Below are 20,308 nucleotides of genomic sequence, written 5' to 3' on the forward strand. Positions count from 1 at the left end.
TAAACTTGACTTGAAGGAACGAATCAACGACGGCTCGGAACGAAAATGACAGGCGAGGTGAAAGTATCAATCAATCACACAAAACCCTGAATAAGAGGAACTCGGTGCCAACGCTCGTAGGTTTCAATAAAGAAAGGATTGGGTCGAAGTCAAAAACAGAAGCCGACAAGATAGACTTGCGAGGGGTGGATATTGATGGATGGGAAAGTACTCTGGTAGTAGTGTAGTAAGTATGCAATGTAGGCAGTGTGACGGGGAGAGAGGCATCCGAACATGGATGGGAGCAAATCGTCCAAATCACCTAGGAGGTACTTACCCCCTCCCTGGGTTATTAGCTAGGTAGGTAGCTTTTTTTTTTGTTCCTTCTTCCTTTCTCTAGGTAGGCAGGCAGGCATGCGTTTTCCTCCCTTCGCTCTCTTCCTATCACACGCACTGCGCAAAGCAAAGCAACCAGGAGAGATGAGAGATTGTTTCGATTTGGCCTGTCCACCCGGTCCTGCAAGTCCTGTCGTGCTCAGGCCGGGGGGTGGACGCGGAACGAATGATGGGCCAGCAAAAAGTGTTTCTAGCTGGGTTGTGGTTGATGCTGTCTGCGTCTGGAAATGGACGCTCGTTTTGGACCGGATTGATTGGCTCAGACCCCAGTAAGGCCGAGGTCCCCTGAATCTGATATTGAAAGTGCTGCCTGATGGAGACAAGCGGCCTCGACAAACACAAGCATCTTGGTTCCGGCCTGCTGCAGTGGAGGCGCTGGTCACTGTTCCGACCCCTGCTAGCCACTCGACCACTGCTGGCCAGGTACTAGGTAGTTGCTTAGTTGACAGGAGGTGGGATGTGTCCAACGTCAAGCGTTGAAGATATTGACGCGAGCGTGCATGTGTGACGGGGAAAAGGGCCTCTAGTGTCGAGGGGCCAAGCTGGATGCAGCAAGCAGAGGCCTAACGCAAGGCTAGGTTTTATTATCCCATCAGGCCTGCCCGAATTCTCCTTGCTTTGCTTGGCCTGGCGGTTTGATCTGGCGTTGTTTGCTTCTAGTTTTCTTGGACCGAGGCGCGGATAAGCAGTACGCGACTGCTCAGGAAATTGGAGGATGGCTTGAGGATGGGCTTGTCTAACCTCGGGTCTAAGCTTCTTTGGGACACACTTCACTTTTGTGTCTTTTTTTTTTTTTTTTTACCACTTCCTTTCCATTGCTCATTTTCCTCCGCACCCCCGGTCACCCACAAGGATCTAAAATTACCACGTCCAGGTACCTATACACTCGCTTACCTATCTCGCTATAACCAAGTCATTCCATATCTCTCTGACAAATGGTGTTGGATCCTATCGGCACCTGTCGTTTATTTATAAACACCTGCCTACCTATGTATATATATATCTTATCGATGCAGAATCCCTCAGCCCAAAGAAATAAGAAGAAGAAAAAAAACACCACTGTAGGTCTGGCTAGGTCATACCTACATACACCAATCTTGCTAGAAGTCGACTGCAGCTTGGCAATGATGCTGCACCTGGCAGGCGCAATCTGAGTATGCGGCCCCGGTATCACCGACCTGAGAAACTCCAATCTCTTCAACCTCCTGGCCGTATCACGCTCAATTTCCGATGACGCCATGGACAACATATTTGCCGCGCAGCATGCAGGCACTGCAGAGTGCTTCGTACGACTCCTGCACGCCAGTGGCAGTCAGTCAATTTGCTGCTGCATCTGGCACGACAGACCATGACGAACGAAACTCTCCTACCGCTGCTGCTGCCGCCGCTGCTGCTGGGCTTTGACAAGACGCATACGCCTACTCTTCCTGCGTGTCTCTCAGCTACTTTGTTCCATGCACGAGGTAAGAGGTGTCTCGTCATTGGCCAGGCAGGCGATGAACAACATGTCGAAGAAGCCAAGGGTAACGTAGACACGGAGTTATTCACTGGTGTCACTGAAAGGTGCCAGCACTATGCAAGCCAGCTCCCCACCTTGTCCCCACCGCAGCCCCTTTTCCCAGCCCAATCGAGAGCGCAGGCCTGCATGAAGCACACAGCTCATCAAACTGATGATCGGCCGTCTGACGATGGCTATTGGCCCCAAGGCTGCCCTTTTTCATGGTCAAGACCGGCAAGATGTACGAGTGAGTTGGCATTCGCTCAGACTGCACAACACACAGGCACACACAGGCACACATGGCATGGCATACATTGCATAGCATGTCCGTGCCAGGCCAATGCCAGGCCAGTGCCATACATAGACCAGATAGATCCCCGGCGAGGGGCACGCCACCTTCTCTGTCTAGACTCTATCCCGCACCTGCGCACTCCAGGTAGATGCTGACGCCGGCAGAAACACCATGATCCTAATGGGGCAACGTATCGGACGAATAGTCTAGCGAGCCCTATAGGAATTGCATATTGCCTTAGCACTATTACTGTAAAAAGGCTGTTGGCTCGGTGAGGCGAAGCTTGCTGGTGCGTCATCCGTGTTGATGCTGAACACTACTTGGCCCGAATTCGAGAGACCGATCTACCGCACCATTTTAGGTTCCAAGGTTCAAAGCGATCGACGCCAGGCTGCACCGTCGACTACCATGCCCATCATCATTCTGACCAACGTCGTCGCCCAGCTGATGGCTTCGGGGTAGGGTCCGAGAAGTTTCGCGAGATTCTCCCACGTCGTGTGGAACTCTCGAGGGTCTGATGCATAGGTACTGACAGTGAATATCCATATTATTCGGCTATTTCTTTGCCTTTTTTTTTTTTTTCCTATACGGAGGGCCTTGCAGGCCCATGTATATTGAACTGCAGATGACCACACGTCACTCATGGTTGTGCATCTCAGTACCTGCAGGGCACGAGCGTGCGACGAAGAAGCCCAAGCTTCGGCTTCCTCTGCCCACTTTCAGTTTCGACGCCCTCTGGTCGGTTTTGCATACCGTCCTCATTGATCATTTCGCAGCCCGTCCACTCTCCGGATCTGCCGCCGTCGTCGTCTGCTCCACCGCCAACGGGTACCTGTAAATGTAACATGGAATGGAGAGACGGACGAGTCGTGCCTATGGTCAACATATCACAGTCGCATCCTCGTCCAAATATTGCGGGGTCTTTTCCTCCCAAGGTTGAAGGTTTGCAGGTACAGACAGACTGTGTTTCCGAAAATACCACGTTGGTGCAGAACCTTTTTCGAGACACCTGAACAAAGACCTCTCCGGCTGTGGAGCATCGGCAATCAAATCATCAGATGATGCTATCCCAATATCTGACATGTCGCCCGCGTTTCATCATCCCGACCTCATTGGACAAGGCTCAAGAAGCACGTTGCAGTCTTTGTGAGCACTTCTTCTTTTTCGGTTATTCTTTCACACATTCATCTTTTGCTTTCTTTCTCGCTTCGTATTCAATTGCGTACCCGCCCCAGCGATCCGAATAGGGAGGAATGGAAGGGAAGTATATAGGCATATTATACTGTATACGGTGATTCTGATAAGAAGAAGGAATCCTCGCCCCAGATTGGAAGTGTTTGATATCCCGATAAGTCATTTCCAGCTTTCCGGGATTTTTGGTTTCAGATGGCGCTCTCAGCCCGCCTTCATTATTCAATGTCTTACACTTGCGTGCATCGTACTTTCCCATCTTCTCAATTCGCCCAATCAACTTGATGTGGCATCTGGCGTTGCACATGATCTACTTACGGTCTATCTATAAGCACCTTAATCTGCATGCAGTAGTATGTCTTGGATAATCTCCAGCTGAACAGGAATGGGGCTCGCTCCCCCTTTTTCCCTTCTGCGTCATCATATCAATATACTTTTACTTACCCAATCTTCGTAGACGATCCATCTAGAACCTCTCTTGAGCCCTACAGAGATGCGGGAGGTGTGGGCAAAGGTGAACTGAGTGGCCTGAGTTCCAAGACAATATTGATGATAAAATCTCCCCTGGTTGTACACCCGGCGGCTAGGATACTACCAAGGTCTAACCATTGAGCTGTACACTCCGGTCTCACTCAGTGCGCTGTGATCTTGGGAAACAGGGTCTTCCGAACCTCATACCGTACCATCAAGGGCGAAGATTGCACCTCGAAGCTGAAGTGGTGCAGATGAGTTGGTAGCTGGTGTGTCTGTGAGGTATTCCTCGCCGCCTCTTCGTCTGGTCTGTTTCCCCCGGAGTTTTTCGATCGCGGGGAGTGCTTGATTCAGGGGAGGACACATCGTGCTCCCATGAATGCGTCTTGTGGTGAAGGAGAACCAACGCACCGTACAAAGTCAGACTCCCTGGTGTGGTTAATCATCCCCCTTCTTGACGGTGTAAATACAATCTGATGGCGCGTCAGTACTGTGATGGCCAACGAACAAAAAAAGGGGCAGGCAAATAGTCGGTTGGTACTGTAAGCTTTTCCAAAACCCCCATTTGTCTCGTTCGGTCAACGTGGTAACGGGACTGCTTGTCGAGGAGAGAAGATGCCGTGTTATTGCCTGACCACTTGGTAGTTTTGTTCGATTCATCCACTTACACATGTGACACACTATGTGACTTCACATATTGGCAGTCGAATCTTTATTGTTTTTATTTTCCCCGGTGTGATATTGGTACGGGAAGCCAAAAACGGGTGCGTAGTCTACACACTGCGTCCATATGATTAGGACGTGATGTTTTAAGGGACTTTCCGATTTTAAAAGGAGGTGCGAACAACAAATCGGCGGAGATGGAGGTTGTCGCGCAAAGGTCACTCGTATGTGAGATGCCAACAAAGCTTGTCGAAAGCGAGGTGCTTGCTTGATCTGGAGGCTTTATCTCTTGTCTGAACCCCCAACTACGTAATAAAAGAGCCCATCTGCTTTACACGCCAAATCATTCCTGGCTACCTAAGATATCAATGGGTGTCACATGCGAGAGGGGAGCGTTGGCTTTGACACTTTCTGCATCACTGGTATGTACAACTGGATTGTGGTGTTGTGGCCCAGGTAGTAACTATCCACGCAAGATGGTCACTTGTTTTGATATTCTCTTTAAGCGAATAGGAGCCTCGCCGTACTTCACCATCGAGATGAGTGGTTGAAGAACCCCATGGTCACCTAACCTTACGTGTTCCTGCTCAATGTACCATCGTTCTTTTCGAGTTTGATGTTTTTCTTAATAGACGAGGTAAAAGACAGGAATACGAGGTAAGCAGGAGAAGAACTAAGTAAGATAGACAGGTGTAAACTGTGTCTACGTAGACATATCGCAACAGCAATAGCCCCACGAAGTCGGATGCGGCTGTTGATGAGCCCCCCTGATGGCCAATCCCGTACTGTCCCATTGACAATACGAAGGCAGCAAGTCTTTATCGGTAGTATAAACAGGGCATGGCCACCCCAGACCAAACCCCTAGGAAGGATTAGCGACGCAGTGATCCTTGTTTGTAGCATGCTTCACTCATGTGTGTCTTGATCATCTAGTTCAACCGCGGCCCATGTAAATACAGTATTTACTGCATTGAACTGTCATTCATATGGGCAAAGCTGCCCGCCCGGATCGGGCAGCATTGTAGAGCTCACTATTTTCGTTATATCCTCCTCGATCGATCGACCGTCATATCATATAGCCCCAGAAACCAATCATCCAACCATGCCTATCATACAAAGTTTGTGTGTAGAAACAAACACATTCCCCTTCTTCCTCTCACTCTTTTCCGGTAGTTCCATCATCCACATGAAGAAACGCCCTATTACTCCAGAACAGGCGGAAATACCGTAAGCCAATCATGTTCGTTGCGTTTTAAGTTGTAGATTCGTCATGACCAAGTTCCTCAACACCTGATCTGGGAATGAGTGTATGTGTGTGCAAAACCCATCGCTCGTTTTGACCGCGCACTCATGCATCAAGAATTTTGCCGTGTACACCCTTTAGATGGAATCCCCCTATTTCTCCTCATCGACGGTCGGGTTCTCGCCCGCCTTGTCCAACAACTCGCTCTTCTCATGTACACTGCCATCCTCGCCTTCCTCGTCGGTACCCACTACGACGACGGCAGGAGGGAGGACGACGTTCTCTTTCTCCTTCTCATCCGTCTCCTCGGCCTTGCCTTTGGCCTTTTCCTCAGTCTTGCCCTCAGTCTTGCCCTCAGTCTTGTCTTCATCCTTGCCTTCAGCCTTGGCTTCCGGTACCGGGGCCGGGGCCGCCTTCTTAGGAGTCAAGTCCCAGTCGATCTCCGACCCAGCCCCGTAGCGCGTGGCGAGCCAGTCGTTGGCCTTGCGGAAGTGACCGCAGTCGAAGAACCCGCGGGGCGCGCTCAAGGGACTGGGGTGGACCGACTTGAGGACAAGGTGACGCTTTTGGTCGACCTTCAACACGCGCTTTCCCGCGGGGGTGCCCCAGGCCACGAAGACAACGCCCCGAGTGCGGCGGGCCGCGACAAGGTCGATGACCTTTTGCGTAAAGCGCTCCCAGCCGCGGTTGGCGTGCGAGTTGGCCTCGTGGGCCCGCACCGTGAGGCACGTATTCAGCATGAGTACGCCCCGGTCGGCCCAGGGGGTTAAGAGGCCCGCGTTCTTGGCCGGCACCACGAACGACGGGTAGTCCTTCTTCAGCGCGATGAACATGTTACGCAGCGAGGGCGGCGTCGGCGTCGGCGGCCGCACCGAGAAGGCCAGGCCGTGCGCCTGGTTAACGTTGTGGTAGGGATCTTGGCCCAGGATGACGACCTTGACGGTATGGAAGGGGGTATGGCGGGACCTAGAGAGTGAAGAGGATCGTGTTAACTATTTGTCGTGTGTGATAACATGGTAGGGTACCAGACAGGAAAGAGAGAGGTGGGGGGAGGGTAGCAACATACCATGAGTAGATATCCTCTGGCGGCGGGAACACTTTCTTGCCCTGAGTCTTCTCGCGGTCAAGGAACTGCTTGAGGTCCAAAAACTCCTTGCTTGTGATCTCGTCCTTCAGGTGAGCCAGCCAGCTGACGTCCAAGGTATCGATCTCGAGCTGTAAAAGTTTCTTCTGCTCTGGCGTCAGGCTAGCCACCCACTTGGCCTTGTCGAACTTGAGTGCCGGCGGCTCGGGGGCAGAAGCTCCTGCTGCCGAAGAGGAAGAAGCGCCATTGGTGGCGGCAGGCTTAGGGGCCCCGAAGAAGGATGTGATGCTGGCATTGGGCTTCGACTTCTTGTTGGCATCTGTAGCGGCCGCGGCCTTTCGTTTTAATGTCGACATTGTGGTGGTGATGTGCAGGCTGGAGATTGAAGGACGGAGATTATAAAGATTCTCTGGAGCAGAACGGGGCCGTAGCGGAAGGGCCCGTGGAGAAAGAATAAGGCCCTGTGGGTATCGGTAAGGGTAGGGCGAGGAGGAGAATGAGAAGGGAAAACGTCGATATACACGTGAAACAGCAATCTTGAATTGGCTTATTTGGGCAGACGCCGAGGATCGTGGATACTGAAACTGAAACTGCGAATTGTATCTGGGGAAACAGAGAAACGGCAGTTGAGTTTGGACAGAGCGGTGTGCGGGTTCGGAGCGTAGCAAGAGGAGAAAATGGGAGGCTGTAGGGACGGCAACACGTAGCTACTAAAGTGGTACTGGGATTCTCGACGTCAGAGCGCGTTTTGGACGCGACGTGGAGTTCGTGTGCGGAACGCGAAACGGCCGCGGCTAAGCTAAAGTGCTTGCATAAGGTGCCACAGCCACAACCAAGGTATGTAGACACAATATTTGCGTCACCAAACCCAAGTATTGTGAAGGACTGCGAGCCGGACTGTACTGGCAGAGAATGTTCATTAGGGGAGATAGGCATTGGAGCGGTTCAATTGCTACGTGAGCTACCTGCTTCGGGCTTTGAGGTCTGGCTAGTGTACAAACATAAAACATCTCTACTATCGTATCGTTACACGGGCGCCAAAATGTCCCGTCTATGAAGTCATCATCTATCCGGAATACTCGCGTTCCCGACATCTATTTCGACTCCTTGGTTCCAAGTCGCAAGCTCCTCAACGCTTCTGATGTAGGTATCGTGTGAAAAAATAAGGCCTGAATAAACGCCTGCTAATGCAACAAAATCAAGGTATGAGTGGAAATCCTTTGGTGGTTCAGGGGTCTCGCGCCCGAGTTGCTCTTTGGCCTTCTTTTCATTCATGCCACGGAATACTCGTTTGCCCACTTCGTAGCTGCTGATCATGATAGCACATGAGGGCGCGACCTTGAGGACGCGCGGGAACCAGCCTTTCCATAGGCCCGACACTCCTTCGGTGGCGATGATATGGCGGAGTAGTCGCAACATGGATTGCTCCTCGGGTGCCAAGTTTTCTGCTCCGGTCGCAGCCTGTTTAGAACCGTCCCGGAAGACTTGTGTTCTCGTCTTGCCAACGTCAAAGGGCATTGTGACAATAGTCGCAAAGGCGCCCGACACAGCACCTGCGGCAAAGCTATCCATAAATGTTGCCGTATGGTTCTCCCTGCTCTGTGACCGGCTACGAGCTCGTGTTTTCGAGCCATCTTCTGGTAAAACCGACCGACCGCGACGCTCCTCCCGCATGTCTGTAAGTTTCCCTCGGATGGTCTCGTATCCGAACCAGTACATTCCAGAGAAGGGCACATCGCGCCACAACGTCAAGGTGATGCCACGCCAGAGGGAGCGATAGCCGTGTTGAGCGACCATGTCCTTCACGCCGGTTACTGTCTCGGCCATAGCACTTGTCGCACTGGCTCCGCGCGACGCCTGAAGACGCGTGCGGAAAAGCTCGATCGGGTTGATAGCTGAAGCTGCAACCACTCTGGCCGTAGCCCCTGCGAAGAGGGGCGCTGTGGTGTCTGAGCTGACCTTATTTATGGGGCTCGATTTATTATACCGGAGCCATTCGTAGCCTGTGAAATAGATAATGTTGGCCGGCACGGCCATGACCAGTGTCGGCGAAAGACCCCGCCAGAGAGTTGTGATGCCCTCATTGCGGGCGATCTTCCTGATGCCGTCGAAGGTGGAGTTGAAGGTTCTTCGTTGCGCATGTTCCACTGCGCAATCGCCGGGCACCTGCGTCGTCCCTGTATTTGTTGCAATGCACGCTTCGGCGTTGTTGTTCATGAAGAAGACCTCCCGGCAGCAAGCCGTGACGCCTAAGTTGGAAGGGCGGAAGACATTCGGGGTTGAGATCGCGAGTTTTTTGCAAATCGGCCGTGTAAGCTTGCGGTTGAGGCGAGACTTGGGATTGCAGTCGGACGCGCACTACGTCAAGAGGCGTCACTATTCCGAATTAGCATACGAATTTTGCGCATGGGGTTGTACAGCAGAAACGCACTCAGCATGGACGTGAGCAAGCTGCCGGAAATGGCAGATAGCATCTTTTGACCGGGGGTGATTTCGACAGGCGCGCCCGGGTCGTCGTCTTGAGATGAGACCATTGTCGGACCAACGAAAGCATCTTCGGGGTGCCGTGAATGGGCTGCGAACCTGTCGTGATTCAGGCCACTACTGAGGCTCTGTGTGACGTTACTCATTGTGTGGGCGACCCCCGGGTTGTCCGGGCAAGGTCGCTTCGTCTAGTCGCAGGGCAATTGTAGGGAGGAGGTTCGCTTTACAATCTGGCTTTGTGTCGGAGGAAGAAAGAGCAAACAGCAAAGTCGCTCAGGTGAGAGGTGAGAGGTGAGAGGTGAGGGGGCGAGCGAGGCAGTCAATGGCGAAAAGGGTCAAGGACGGCGATAGTCGATCGTCCAGAGCGATTGCGGACTGAATTCCCCAGGCCGTCATGTACTAGGGCGGGAATTCGGGCCAAGACTTTTTTTCTGCGCAGCGCAGTGCAGCTTGCAGGAACCCCGAGATGAGAGGACCCGCCGGCTTGGATTCGCGGGTATCAGCGGGGGATGTGAAGTGTGAAATGCCACGCTGACTAACGGGATTCTGACAGGACTCAGGGCTGGTGGCAACTCTTCTTCTACATCTGGCGAATAGGTTCCATACCAACACAGGGCCATTGATGAAGGGAACAGGCACTCTAGAGTAGATTGGCTTTGGCTTCAGAGTTATATTCCTCCAAAAAATATTGCTACGCAGTACTTCTCTTGAGATCCCTCCTCATTAGTCTCCTCGCCCATCATCAGGAGGAGCAATCCAAGCACTGTCATGATGTCATCCGTCAATCAATCGGTTGGAGAACCCATCCAATACTGTACAATACCCCCCGTTTGAATAGTGCCTGTACTACGACAGCGGCCAGTACTTTCGGGTGCATGTAGTCGCAAATAGGCCAGCCTGGATAATATTAGTAGCAGCAGTACAGAAAAGTAACAAGATATGTGCATGCAAGATAGTATGTACCTACGACTTGTAGTCAATTGATGCATCACGACCACGCAGCGTTGAGTGGAATACGGTCTACACCTGATCTTATCAATCTCTCCAGCAGGAAGTTGCCGGGTTTGCGAGTTATCAATCTCCGTGCCTTAGCGCCAGGCTAAGCTGTGATTATATAATCATTCTGGGTCCGATAAGGTAAACATAGCTCCTATCATCAGCACCCTCGCCGGGTGACTCTCATGCCGGACGACTCCACTACGGGCTCGGATTTATAAGGTGTTTCGAAGAACTGCTCATAGAACCCCGGGCCAGTAGGATCTATAGACATCAAAACTGATCTTGCGATTACAAAGCTGCACAATATGGAGTCCGAATTAGAGAACTTCAGAGAACAGTGGCGAGCCGAGGTGGCCCGTTCTAGGAACACGGCCGCCACCAGCGGCACCCAGCAGCAACAACAGCAACGTCCCCAAAAGGCCCAGGCGGCTTCGTCATCGTCATCTAGAGTCCCTCCTTCTAGGAAGCATGAACCGTCTGCGAACCCAAGAATTGCCTCCAAAATTGCATCGCACCAGCACCAAGAAGACGATGATGACCTCACCAGGGGCCAGGCCTTTGATGAGCCGGCTGGCCCGGTAATAGCCCCCAACACACTGGCGGCGTTCGAGAAGGGCTCTGGAGAGCTTGAGAAAGAGCCAGAGACGGCTCTTGAGTTCTACGAAAGGGCCGTGGACAAGGAGTCCGCCGGAAAACTTGGTGACAGTCTCCATCTCTACCGTCGCGCTTTCAGGTTGGACAATCACGTGGAGAAGGCCTACCGAGACAAGCATTTCCCAGGCCGATGGGGAAAGCAGCCGCAGCAACAAGCACCAACTCCAGACACGGCAGCAGCCATCAACCCGTCCAATGCACCCGCCACGGTCCCAAATACTGCCCACCATTCCCTAGATGGACCCCCTCTATCATTGCCTGACCTCATCGCCAGCTTCGCCGGCCTGAGCATCCAACCCGCGTCGCCGGAGGTGGAGGGGATGCCGGCCCCGCCTTCACCTCTGTCGGCGCTGCCCGAAGAGATCCTGGTCCACATCCTGCGGGACGTGGCGATCCTGGACATTGCCGACTTTGTGCGCCTGTCGCAGGTCTGCAAGCGCTTCGCCTTCCTGGTGGCCACCGAGGACCGCATCTGGCGCCGCGTCAGTCTCGGCGAAGAATTCGGCTTCGGCGCCATGGTCTACCACTTCCAGCGGGGCATCTCCTGGGAGGACCTGAGCCGCGACGGCCCCACGACGCTCGAGGAGGCCGAGAACCTCCTGAGCCTCGAGGAGCTGCGGCGCCACCAGAAGGCCGAGGCCGAGGCCACGACCCTCGAGCTGGTGCGGAGCAGCCTGTACGCATCGTCGTGGCAGAACATGTGGCGCCGCCGCCCGCGCATCCGCTTCAACGGCTGCTACATCAGCACCGTCAATTACATCCGGCAGGGCCACTCGACCGGCAACCAGATCACCTGGAACAGCCCTGTGCACATCGTGACCTACTACCGCTACCTGCGCTTCTTCCGCGACGGCACCGTCATCAGCCTGCTCACGACCGCCGACCCGGCCGACGTGGTCCACAACCTCACCAAGGAGCTCGTCCGCCAGCATGAGAACAAGGCCATGGCCCACCTGCCGACCGCGGTCATGTCCGAAGCCCGAAAGGGCCGCTGGCGCCTGTCGTGCCCCGCACTCGACAAGGACCCCGACGCCGACACCGACCTCGCCGAGGTCGAGGGCGACCTGTTCGTCGAGACGGAAAGCGCCGTCGGGCCCAAATACGAGTACCGCATGGACCTGGCCCTCAAGAGCGCTGGCAAGGGCGCGCGCAACAACAAGCTGATCTGGAAGGGTTTCTGGAGCTACAACCGGCTGACGGACGACTGGGGCGCTTTCGAGCTGAAAAACGACAAGGCCTACTACTTTAGTCGCGTGAAGAGCTACGGTTTTGGTGGTGTATAGAAGAAGGCCATTTCCTGAAATTCCGAGATGACTTGACTAGCCTGGATTTTATCTACCTCATGAGCAAATGACATAATACAAAGGCCGTGCCGTTCATCATGCATGGCACCCGACCGACTTTTAACCCTCTGCTTCCATCTCGTAGCTGTTGGACCTGTGCTTCGGCTGGAAATTGAAACCAGGATGGGCCGGGCCAAGATACATCTCGCTGAAGTTGGGGGTTAGCATTTGGTTATTCGAGAGTTTCTAGTGGTGAGGTGCGTGCTTACCTGATCTTGATCCAGTCCTTGTAGTTATCACTCGCCAAGAGCGTCTCGAGCTCATTACGACCACGGTACGCCGGCGGTCGTTCCTGCAAGCTGGGAGGAAGGTGCTCCAAAACCCCAATGGGGATGTAGCGGTGCGTGAAGCTCAGCCACTCGAGCAAGAACCGCCGCGTAAAACCGATGCCCAGCTCGTCAGAGCCCCAAGCCTCCATGCCGAACTTGCAGAACTTCTCAATGTAGCCCAGCCGCTCGGTGGCCGACTTATCGAGATACTGACCCTTTTCAATCTCCTCGAAGATCCACGGCTTGATCATAGCACCTCGGGCAATCATGACACTGTCAACCTTGGCGTTGTCAACGTGATCAAAGTAATCGACATGGGAGTAACAGTCGCCGTTGCCGAGGAAGTACATCCTCCCATCGGCCGTGTTGGCCTGCGTGCTGGCGTCGGGCTCCTTCGCCGTGTCCGTCAGGTCGTCCTTCTTCTGGTTGTACGATTTAACCATGGCCGCGCACTCTGCGATGTATGACCAGTTGGCGCTTCTTGTGTAACGCTGTTGACGGCTTCGGCCATGCAGCGTGACCGCGGCGCATCCAGGGGCCCCCAGATAATCGCGTTGCTCCTCGCCGCCGAAGGCCAATCTCTCAATGGTCTTGGCCGCGTTCGGCTTGGCATCACGGACGCCCATGCGCAGCTTAGCTGTGATGGGCACCTCGCCAGAAACAGTGTTCATTCCCCGAATCATGCGCTCCATCTTATTAGGTGCGTCAAGGAGTCCGGAACCAGCGCCCGTCGAGTACACCATATCGATCGGGCATCCGCAGTTGAGATCAACTACTCGCAAATGGGGCAAGAAGCTGGTGAGTGCTTCGGTTGCCTTGATTGCAATCCAGGGCTGGTTGGCCGAGATTTGGGCACCGAACTTGAGGTCCTTTGCGTTGTCATATCCCTTTACAATCGACCCCTCCGAGGGTGTGTACCGGGGAGGGGCGATTTCAGACGAGGATGCCTTCATGAGGGCCCAATCTCCCTTCTGTCCCTGAATCAGGGGCATACCCATTGCCATTTCCGAATACGTGACCTGCGCACCAAGCTCGACGCAAAGTCTTCGGAAGGGAAGATTGCCCTGTGTCGTCAGCGGAGCAAGCACTGGTGTCTCGCGACCGAAGTAGATCTTGCGCTTTTCGCTGGCCTTGAGCGGCGGCTCCACGAACTGGGCTCTGAATTCTTCGCGAGCTGTCTTCAAATCCTCTTGATTTTCGGTACTGGGACCCCCCCTTTTTGTTGTGGAAGTCTCTTGACCGCGAAGCATCGGCATTGAGCCACTGAATGTATTTGTCGGACTTGTCTAGGTTTGCCTTCTTCTTGGCGAGGCTCCATTTTTGATCACTGGTGACGGCGTTGACTGTTCCTGGGCGCATGTCGGTAGCATCGTCGTCTCCAGAAAAAGGCTGGGAAGATTCACCAGCACTGTTGAGAACGAGCTCCTTCCGGCCGTCTTCACGTTCAATCTCCTGGGAGTGGCTCTTGACAAAACGGCATTTCCAGCCTGACGGACACCTCCCGAAGGACTCGAAGACAGGACATTTCCCGCCAAGGGTATCAAGATCCTCGCGCCTTCCCTGTGCCATGTAGTCGCGCAGGTTGTGGCCCATGTTACACCTCTCCCCAAACTTGCATTCCCTAGGCGAGAACTCGTTTGAATAGGCAATGCTGTTGCAAAGCTTGATGGCATCAGAGAAGTGACCATATTGGCGATCCTTGTTCTGGCCCTTCTGCTTCTTGCGGGGCTTGTCCTTCTTCCCGTTGTCCCTGTTGTCCCTGTTGTCCCTGTTGTCACGGGCATCACCACGGGCATCGCCACGAGGGTCTGGTTTGCCATTGACAGGGTCGCTGGTGCTGATAGAGCCCTCAGCTGCATCGCCGTCGACGACATTAGTCTGGGCAATATCATTGGAGATGAGGTACCTGGGCTTGTTAGTACACTGTATACAGGTGATGTAGGTGAAGGTCCTTATGGGCGGTATGGCACTCACTCGGCCTTGATAGCTGCAATGCCCCTTCTCCTGGTGTCGGCGGTGCTGTCCAGGGTTTTGAGTTTCTTAGATGCTGGGCCCTCAGTTCCGTCTTCAGGTTGAGTGGTCTCGTTGTCATTTTCTCGCTTGCTGGCGGGATGAAGCGAGCCATTCACGGATGAGGAGGTACCTTCATCCATCTTTACGTCGGAGGGACCCTCGCTAGCCATGGTGTCTGGTGTGAGAGCCTCAATCATACGTGCACCGAGATCTCCTAACGCTTGTTGGCTATGCCAGTGTAACTTTGTCATAAATTTTCAGGTCTGCCACTTGGTAGGTCAGTCTGCAGCGTACTTGCACTAAGCTGGTAATTGCAAACCTTGTATGGTCGGTACCTCTCGTTAATCGATAGGCAATGTTCCAAGTTGATGTGCCCCATTCAAATTGGCCTGGTACCTGCTTCAGGTTCCTTTTTCCTTTCCACCGCAGCAACATCAATTGAACCAAGCAACTCGCCCATCGCCTCCCGTATCGTATTTGATCGCACTACGTCGCGTTGACTAGCACGATCAGTGCCCTGCAACCTTACCCCACCTTCCGAATGAGTACCTACTTACCTTACTTTAGGTAACCTACATGTTGCTGACCTATGTTGTTGCCTTCCAAGAAGTGTCTCCAATAATTCCATTGATCAATATGATACATGTAGGTATGCAAGTGAAAGTAGGATTTGCTCCAAAACGAGGCCCCCAAACCCCAATTTGATAAATCCTAATTTCCTGCGGCCCAAACCCTCGCCTCCAACTTGTGCCTCGTGGTACCATCCTCGAGCGGATGCAAGACAGTGATGTAGCAGGTCATCAGCAAATTAGCATCGTCGGATGCCAGTGACGGTGTGCTCGGAAGATCCCGTTTAAGCTCCGAGGCCGTCACCTCACAAAACACACCAGTCCTCCAAGTCCAAGCTTACCTACATACTTGCTAACCAGACGTAACTTCCATGAGCTGGAGGACTCGACCAACTTCAGATGAATAGGTAGGGTACGTGGGTAGTAGTATTCCATGTGCACAGATTGCATGGAAGTTACATGAGTTGGAGTCGAAAGTGAGAAGGACCAACAGCATGTTCATTATTAATCAATCAATCTCATCATTCTAAGTTATCAGATTCCTGGCCAAATCGAGGGCACGGCCGCCAATACTTGACTCCCAGTCGCATTCGATGTAACACTGGAGGAGGTGTACGACGAGAGCAGAGTCCGAGGGCGTTGTTCAGCTCCTGTAATTCCAGAACTGTAATGCAACCCCATCTACGACTACATACATGAGCCATGAGGCAGGTAGACGGGACGAAGGCAGGAATCAACATCAGCTGCATGCAGGGGGTGGGCTGGGCTGGGCTGGGCTGGATTAAGTTCTGAACTCTGCGGTTCGGATAGGTACCTACTTAAGGTACCTGTCCATACCGGGCTGAGCTGTCTACGGGCGGGCTACCTGCCTAGCTCCAGCACTGACAGTTGATTGAGCAGACCAGAGCGCACATGACATGACACTCGCTCGCTGATTGACAGCAAAGCCCCTGGCCGCTGCCCTGGCCGCCCTGGCTGCCCTGAGCTTCTGCCCTGAGTCCCTGACTTGCCCTGGCTCGCCCTGGCCGTCGCCCTCTCAAATGTCTCAACCAAACCGTCCGCAATCCACAGTGAACCCATCCTTGTATCCGTTCTTCCTCCTGGTCGGCAGTCTGCTGCGGTTCCAGCTGCAACTAAGCGTCTCCGCAATCTCTCTTCGTCGCCCTTTTGGTTTGGGATTTGGAGGAGGGGCCCAACCAACAGGAACAGACAAAACAAAACCACACACAGCTGTATTGCATTCCAGGCCCAGCGCACTGCTCCAGTACTGCTGCTCCGTACCGTACTCCAGTCGCTCCAGCACTCGCCAGGTCAGACCAGATTAGACCAAGACCAAAACCGAGACCGAGACCAAGACCAAGACCAACCCGCGAAGACCACATCGTTGCTGTCTACCTATCGGCCTGCCACGCACGCATTGACAAAGTTCATGCTCCTTTTCCTTCTTTCCTTCTTTCCAGCTTCTGTCCCATGTCCAGTCGCAGCTATCTTCTTCCATACCACCAGATTAGGCGTCAAGTAATTCGTTTTGATTTTGCTGCTTTTCTTTTTCCAATTGGGTCCCGGGTGAGATCTGCGCCTGATCCTGCATTGTCGCAGTCTAGCCCACTGTTGACATTGACGTCGCGTGCCGGTTACAGTGTTTCGTAACGCCCAAGCCTGCCCCAGCCTGCTGTCACCGATACACTAGCAGCTCCTCGTCATTGCGACCATAAACACGTTCTTTTTCGAGTTCTTACACTCAGGGGCAACGACATGTCACTATCGCCTGTCCCAGCTTGCTGATCAACAACCATGGCCGACACCTCCCGTCCTACCTCATCCTCAAAGACACGGACAGTACGCTCCCAAAAGATCCAGCTTCCTTCTCCCACCGTAGCCCTAGGCCAAGCCCCCGACCAGGACGAGTCGCTCGACCGCGCCCTCCCCATCCGAAGCCACACACCGGGCCATTTGTCCTCCAAGAGCCAGAGCCACGGAAGCCGGCGCAAGGCCTCGGAGAGCTCGATCCGGCAGCGCTCTCAGTCTTCAGCAGCCAAAGCTTCGTTTGCAGCGGCAGCCCCGCCTCCGCAGCCGGCGCAGCCGACGCCCGTCTTCAAGACGGCTTCTACCAATGGCGACACCAGCGCCAGCGCGCGCTCCTCGGGTGATATATATGCTGGTTCGTCAACAGAGGGTGGAGGCCGGGATAGAGACAGCGATTCGAGACGACCGTTAGCCTTGCGCTCCACATCTGCCATTGCCAGCAAACCCCCGCGGCCAAAGAGAATCCCGCACGAAAAACGAGCCTGGCCGCCCGCGCACGTGGTCCCTACATGGCCTTCCCTCCACTGCAGGATCCCGCGACGGCGCCTGACGTCCCCGCCGCTCCCGCGTCCGGCATGTACTGGTCGCGAGCCCCTGTCTCAGGGGTTGCCCACACGCCTCTCCGTGCTCACACGACGACGCTGGTCGGAAGCAATGTCTACGTCTTCGGTGGTTGTGATTCTCGGGCCTGCTTCAACGAGCTATACGTGTTGGACGCCGACTCCTTCCACTGGAGCAGCCCTCATGTAGCGGGCGACATCCCTGTCCCGCTGCGGGCCATGACGTGTACGGCGGTGGGCAAGAAGCTGGTCATATTCGGCGGTGGCGACGGTCCAGCATACTACAACGACGTCTATGTACTCGACACGGTCAACTTCCGGTGGCATCGACCAAAGATTGTCGGGGAAAAGGCGCCCAGTCCGAGGAGAGCGCACACGGCATGCCTGTACAAGAACGGCATATACGTCTTTGGAGGCGGCGACGGCGTCCGCGCGCTCAACGATATCTGGAGACTCGACGTTTCCGACGTGACCAAGATGAGTTGGAAGCTCGTCTCGAGTCCTACGACCAGCAACCCCAACAGCACAGCGGCGAGGGACAACCGGCCAAAGGCCCGAGGTTATCACACCGCGAACATGGTGGGTAGCAAACTGATCATCTACGGCGGGTCGGACGGCGGGGAATGCTTCAACGATGTGTGGGTTTACGACGTGGACACCCATACGTGGAAAGCCGTGAGCATACCGATCACCTTCCGGCGGCTGTCGCACACGGCCACCATCGTGGGGTCGTACCTCTTCGTGATAGGAGGTCACGATGGCAACGAGTATTCCAACGACGTCTTGCTGCTGAACCTGGTTACCATGACTTGGGACAAGCGGAGGATATACGGTCTACCGCCCAGTGGGAGGGGTTACCACGGCACCATACTATACGACAGTCGCCTAGTGGTGATCGGCGGCTTCGACGGCAGCGAAGTGTTCAGTGACGTATGGATGCTGGAGCTGGCTGTCCATGCTTATTACTCCCAGATCAGCCATTTCACCATAGAAGTATGATGAGTCATGTCATGTTGGACAACGAAGAAGCAAGCATAATGGGGTTCGTCAGCAAACTCGGTCGAATTAATGACCATGGATGGATACCCCAGCTCGAGTCGGGGCTGACGCCCCTTTTTGGGTACCATCTTGTGCCCATCGAATGGGACGTCAGCTCGTCAAAATTTGATTGTTGGAGTACGATGATTACAACGCGAATACGAGGAGCTCCAGCCGTTGCTCCCTTCAATGCCGAACTTTGCAGTCTCTATTGGATTGCCTTATCTAAGATGTCCACCCACCCCTAGAGTGTTGGACTCGGGGAAAAGGTGCTCGATGGGGTCAAGTCAACACTACAGAAAGGCCCCACCGCCTGCTCTATGAACAACATCTGGGCGGCTGCTACACGAGTTGCAGAGATCGAAAAAGTAGTAGCAACCAGTTATTCACAGGGGCATAAGTTCTCTTTTATTTTGGATACACCATATCTGTTGGGCGGCATTCCTGTGTATTTTGAGGGGAAGGAAAGCGTTTAACGATTGATGGAATAGCGGGACATCTGTCATGAAATACCCCTTTCTTCGATATTTGAGCCGGAAGAATTGTATAATTATCACATTATTCCTAACGATTAGCGTGCCTTTTCTGCCGTGAATGAAGATGAAGAACATGATCTCAAGCGAAATAAGAAGGGAATGTATTGGAATCTAGCGGTGATCGGTCTGAACAGGTCATAAGCCTACCTGGTCTTGATATATTTCTTCGGCTGCTTCTGGTTAACCAGTCCCTCAACTGGCGCGCCCAGGGGCAGATAACAAACGCGCCTTCTCAGGGCAACCTCCGCGATAGGGCTGCTGTGATTGGAAAACTACGCTCCCGCTGACGTCGGGCTCCTTGCCATTCAACGTCAGAGTCTGGATAGAGAAACCACGTGGAGCGTCAGACGCTACTGCTCGTTGTTGCCTTATTCTAATCCATACCTACACCCTCTCGCCCCGAGGTAACACTCCCAGCATTTATACCCAAGTATGGGGCATTAGCCTTACATGCACATATCAAACTATCGTATGTCATCATCATCGGTGGGTTCGTAGACAGCGAGTAGCTTCTTTTCTTTTCTTTTCTCCCCTCCTATCACAGGCTCCTCTGCTCGTGGAGCCGGCTCCCCTCGACATTACCTGTCTTGCATGAACAGAGAGACCCCTCCTTATATGCATCATCGCATATACGTACGTGTAGCTACTGGCTTGAGGACAGCAAGCAATCTCGTTTTGCTGGTGGGAACAGGTATATGGAATGATCTTGGATTGAAATACCCACTACATAATATACGTACACATACCTCTGGCATGATACAACAAACGTCCGACGGTGGCTCTTGAGTGGTAATGAGGCCGACTGCTAGTCTTGCGATCTTGCCACGCACGATCTGCCACCGCACTGGAGACATATATACCAGTCGCCGCCCTAAACCATCTCCGTTTCTCCCTTTGAATCTTTCGTAACAGCGTCCTTCTCCTCTCTTGGCAACGAGGCTCGTTCATCTACAGACGGATGTTACACCGTTCATTTCACCTCGAAATACTTCATTTGCTGGACAACTGCAGGCCGACAAGCAGCAAGCAGTGATCATGGTGGATATGTAATGTTTGCACTGCGGTTCATTCGCTTGTTCTTCTATGTCTATCCAATACACCGCATAGGTCTGTCTATCTTGATTTTGCGTTTTATTCCCAGCCCGCCCCCGTTCGGGAGCAATTCTGTTGCTTTAAAGGGGCGGGCCACCGAGATAACTAACGTACAAACAAACAAATGG

The 20,308-nt window shown here is 53.6% G+C and overlaps 6 protein-coding genes across 6 annotated transcripts; 3 read left to right on the forward strand and 3 right to left on the reverse strand.

Annotated features, from left to right (window-relative positions):
- Nucleotides 1–1,723: 1,723 nt before the first annotated feature.
- On the forward strand, nucleotides 1,724–2,627 carry PG997_009418 (uncharacterized protein; the record flags this gene model as incomplete). The annotated part of the gene is made up of 2 exons (XM_066813733.1): nucleotides 1,724–2,120; nucleotides 2,425–2,627. The coding sequence occupies 2 exons, from the start codon at nucleotides 1,724–1,726 to the stop codon at nucleotides 2,625–2,627; spliced, it is 600 nt and encodes a 199-aa protein (XP_066665695.1).
- Nucleotides 2,628–5,885: 3,258 nt separating this feature from the next.
- Nucleotides 5,886–7,173, reverse strand: PG997_009419 (uracil-DNA glycosylase; the record flags this gene model as incomplete). The annotated part of the gene is made up of 2 exons (XM_066813734.1): nucleotides 5,886–6,699; nucleotides 6,800–7,173. 2 exons carry the CDS (start codon nucleotides 7,171–7,173, stop codon nucleotides 5,886–5,888), a joined length of 1,188 nt encoding a protein of 395 aa, XP_066665696.1.
- A 706-nt stretch (nucleotides 7,174–7,879) lies between these two features.
- On the reverse strand, nucleotides 7,880–9,447 carry PG997_009420 (Carrier protein- mitochondrial; the record flags this gene model as incomplete). The annotated part of the gene is made up of 3 exons (XM_066813735.1): nucleotides 7,880–8,994; nucleotides 9,044–9,193; nucleotides 9,249–9,447. The coding sequence occupies 3 exons, from the start codon at nucleotides 9,445–9,447 to the stop codon at nucleotides 7,880–7,882; spliced, it is 1,464 nt and encodes a 487-aa protein (XP_066665697.1).
- Nucleotides 9,448–10,605: 1,158 nt separating this feature from the next.
- On the forward strand, nucleotides 10,606–12,237 carry PG997_009421 (F-box protein pof7; the record flags this gene model as incomplete). The annotated part of the gene is made up of 1 exon (XM_066813736.1): nucleotides 10,606–12,237. The coding sequence occupies one exon, from the start codon at nucleotides 10,606–10,608 to the stop codon at nucleotides 12,235–12,237; it is 1,632 nt and encodes a 543-aa protein (XP_066665698.1).
- A 120-nt stretch (nucleotides 12,238–12,357) lies between these two features.
- PG997_009422 (dihydrouridine synthase) lies at nucleotides 12,358–14,749 on the reverse strand (the record flags this gene model as incomplete). Its single annotated transcript, XM_066813737.1, has 4 exons — nucleotides 12,358–12,445; nucleotides 12,507–13,724; nucleotides 13,777–14,472; nucleotides 14,541–14,749. 4 exons carry the CDS (start codon nucleotides 14,747–14,749, stop codon nucleotides 12,358–12,360), a joined length of 2,211 nt encoding a protein of 736 aa, XP_066665699.1.
- Nucleotides 14,750–16,942: 2,193 nt separating this feature from the next.
- Nucleotides 16,943–18,513, forward strand: PG997_009423 (host cell factor 1; the record flags this gene model as incomplete). The annotated part of the gene is made up of 2 exons (XM_066813738.1): nucleotides 16,943–17,313; nucleotides 17,367–18,513. The coding sequence occupies 2 exons, from the start codon at nucleotides 16,943–16,945 to the stop codon at nucleotides 18,511–18,513; spliced, it is 1,518 nt and encodes a 505-aa protein (XP_066665700.1).
- Between the last annotated feature and the right edge of the window lie 1,795 nt (nucleotides 18,514–20,308).

Source organism: Apiospora hydei, assembly GCF_038363865.1.
Source record: "Apiospora hydei strain CBS 114990 chromosome Unknown utg000007l_segment0_segment0, whole genome shotgun sequence".
In the NCBI taxonomy this organism is placed as follows: domain Eukaryota; kingdom Fungi; phylum Ascomycota; class Sordariomycetes; order Amphisphaeriales; family Apiosporaceae; genus Apiospora; species Apiospora hydei.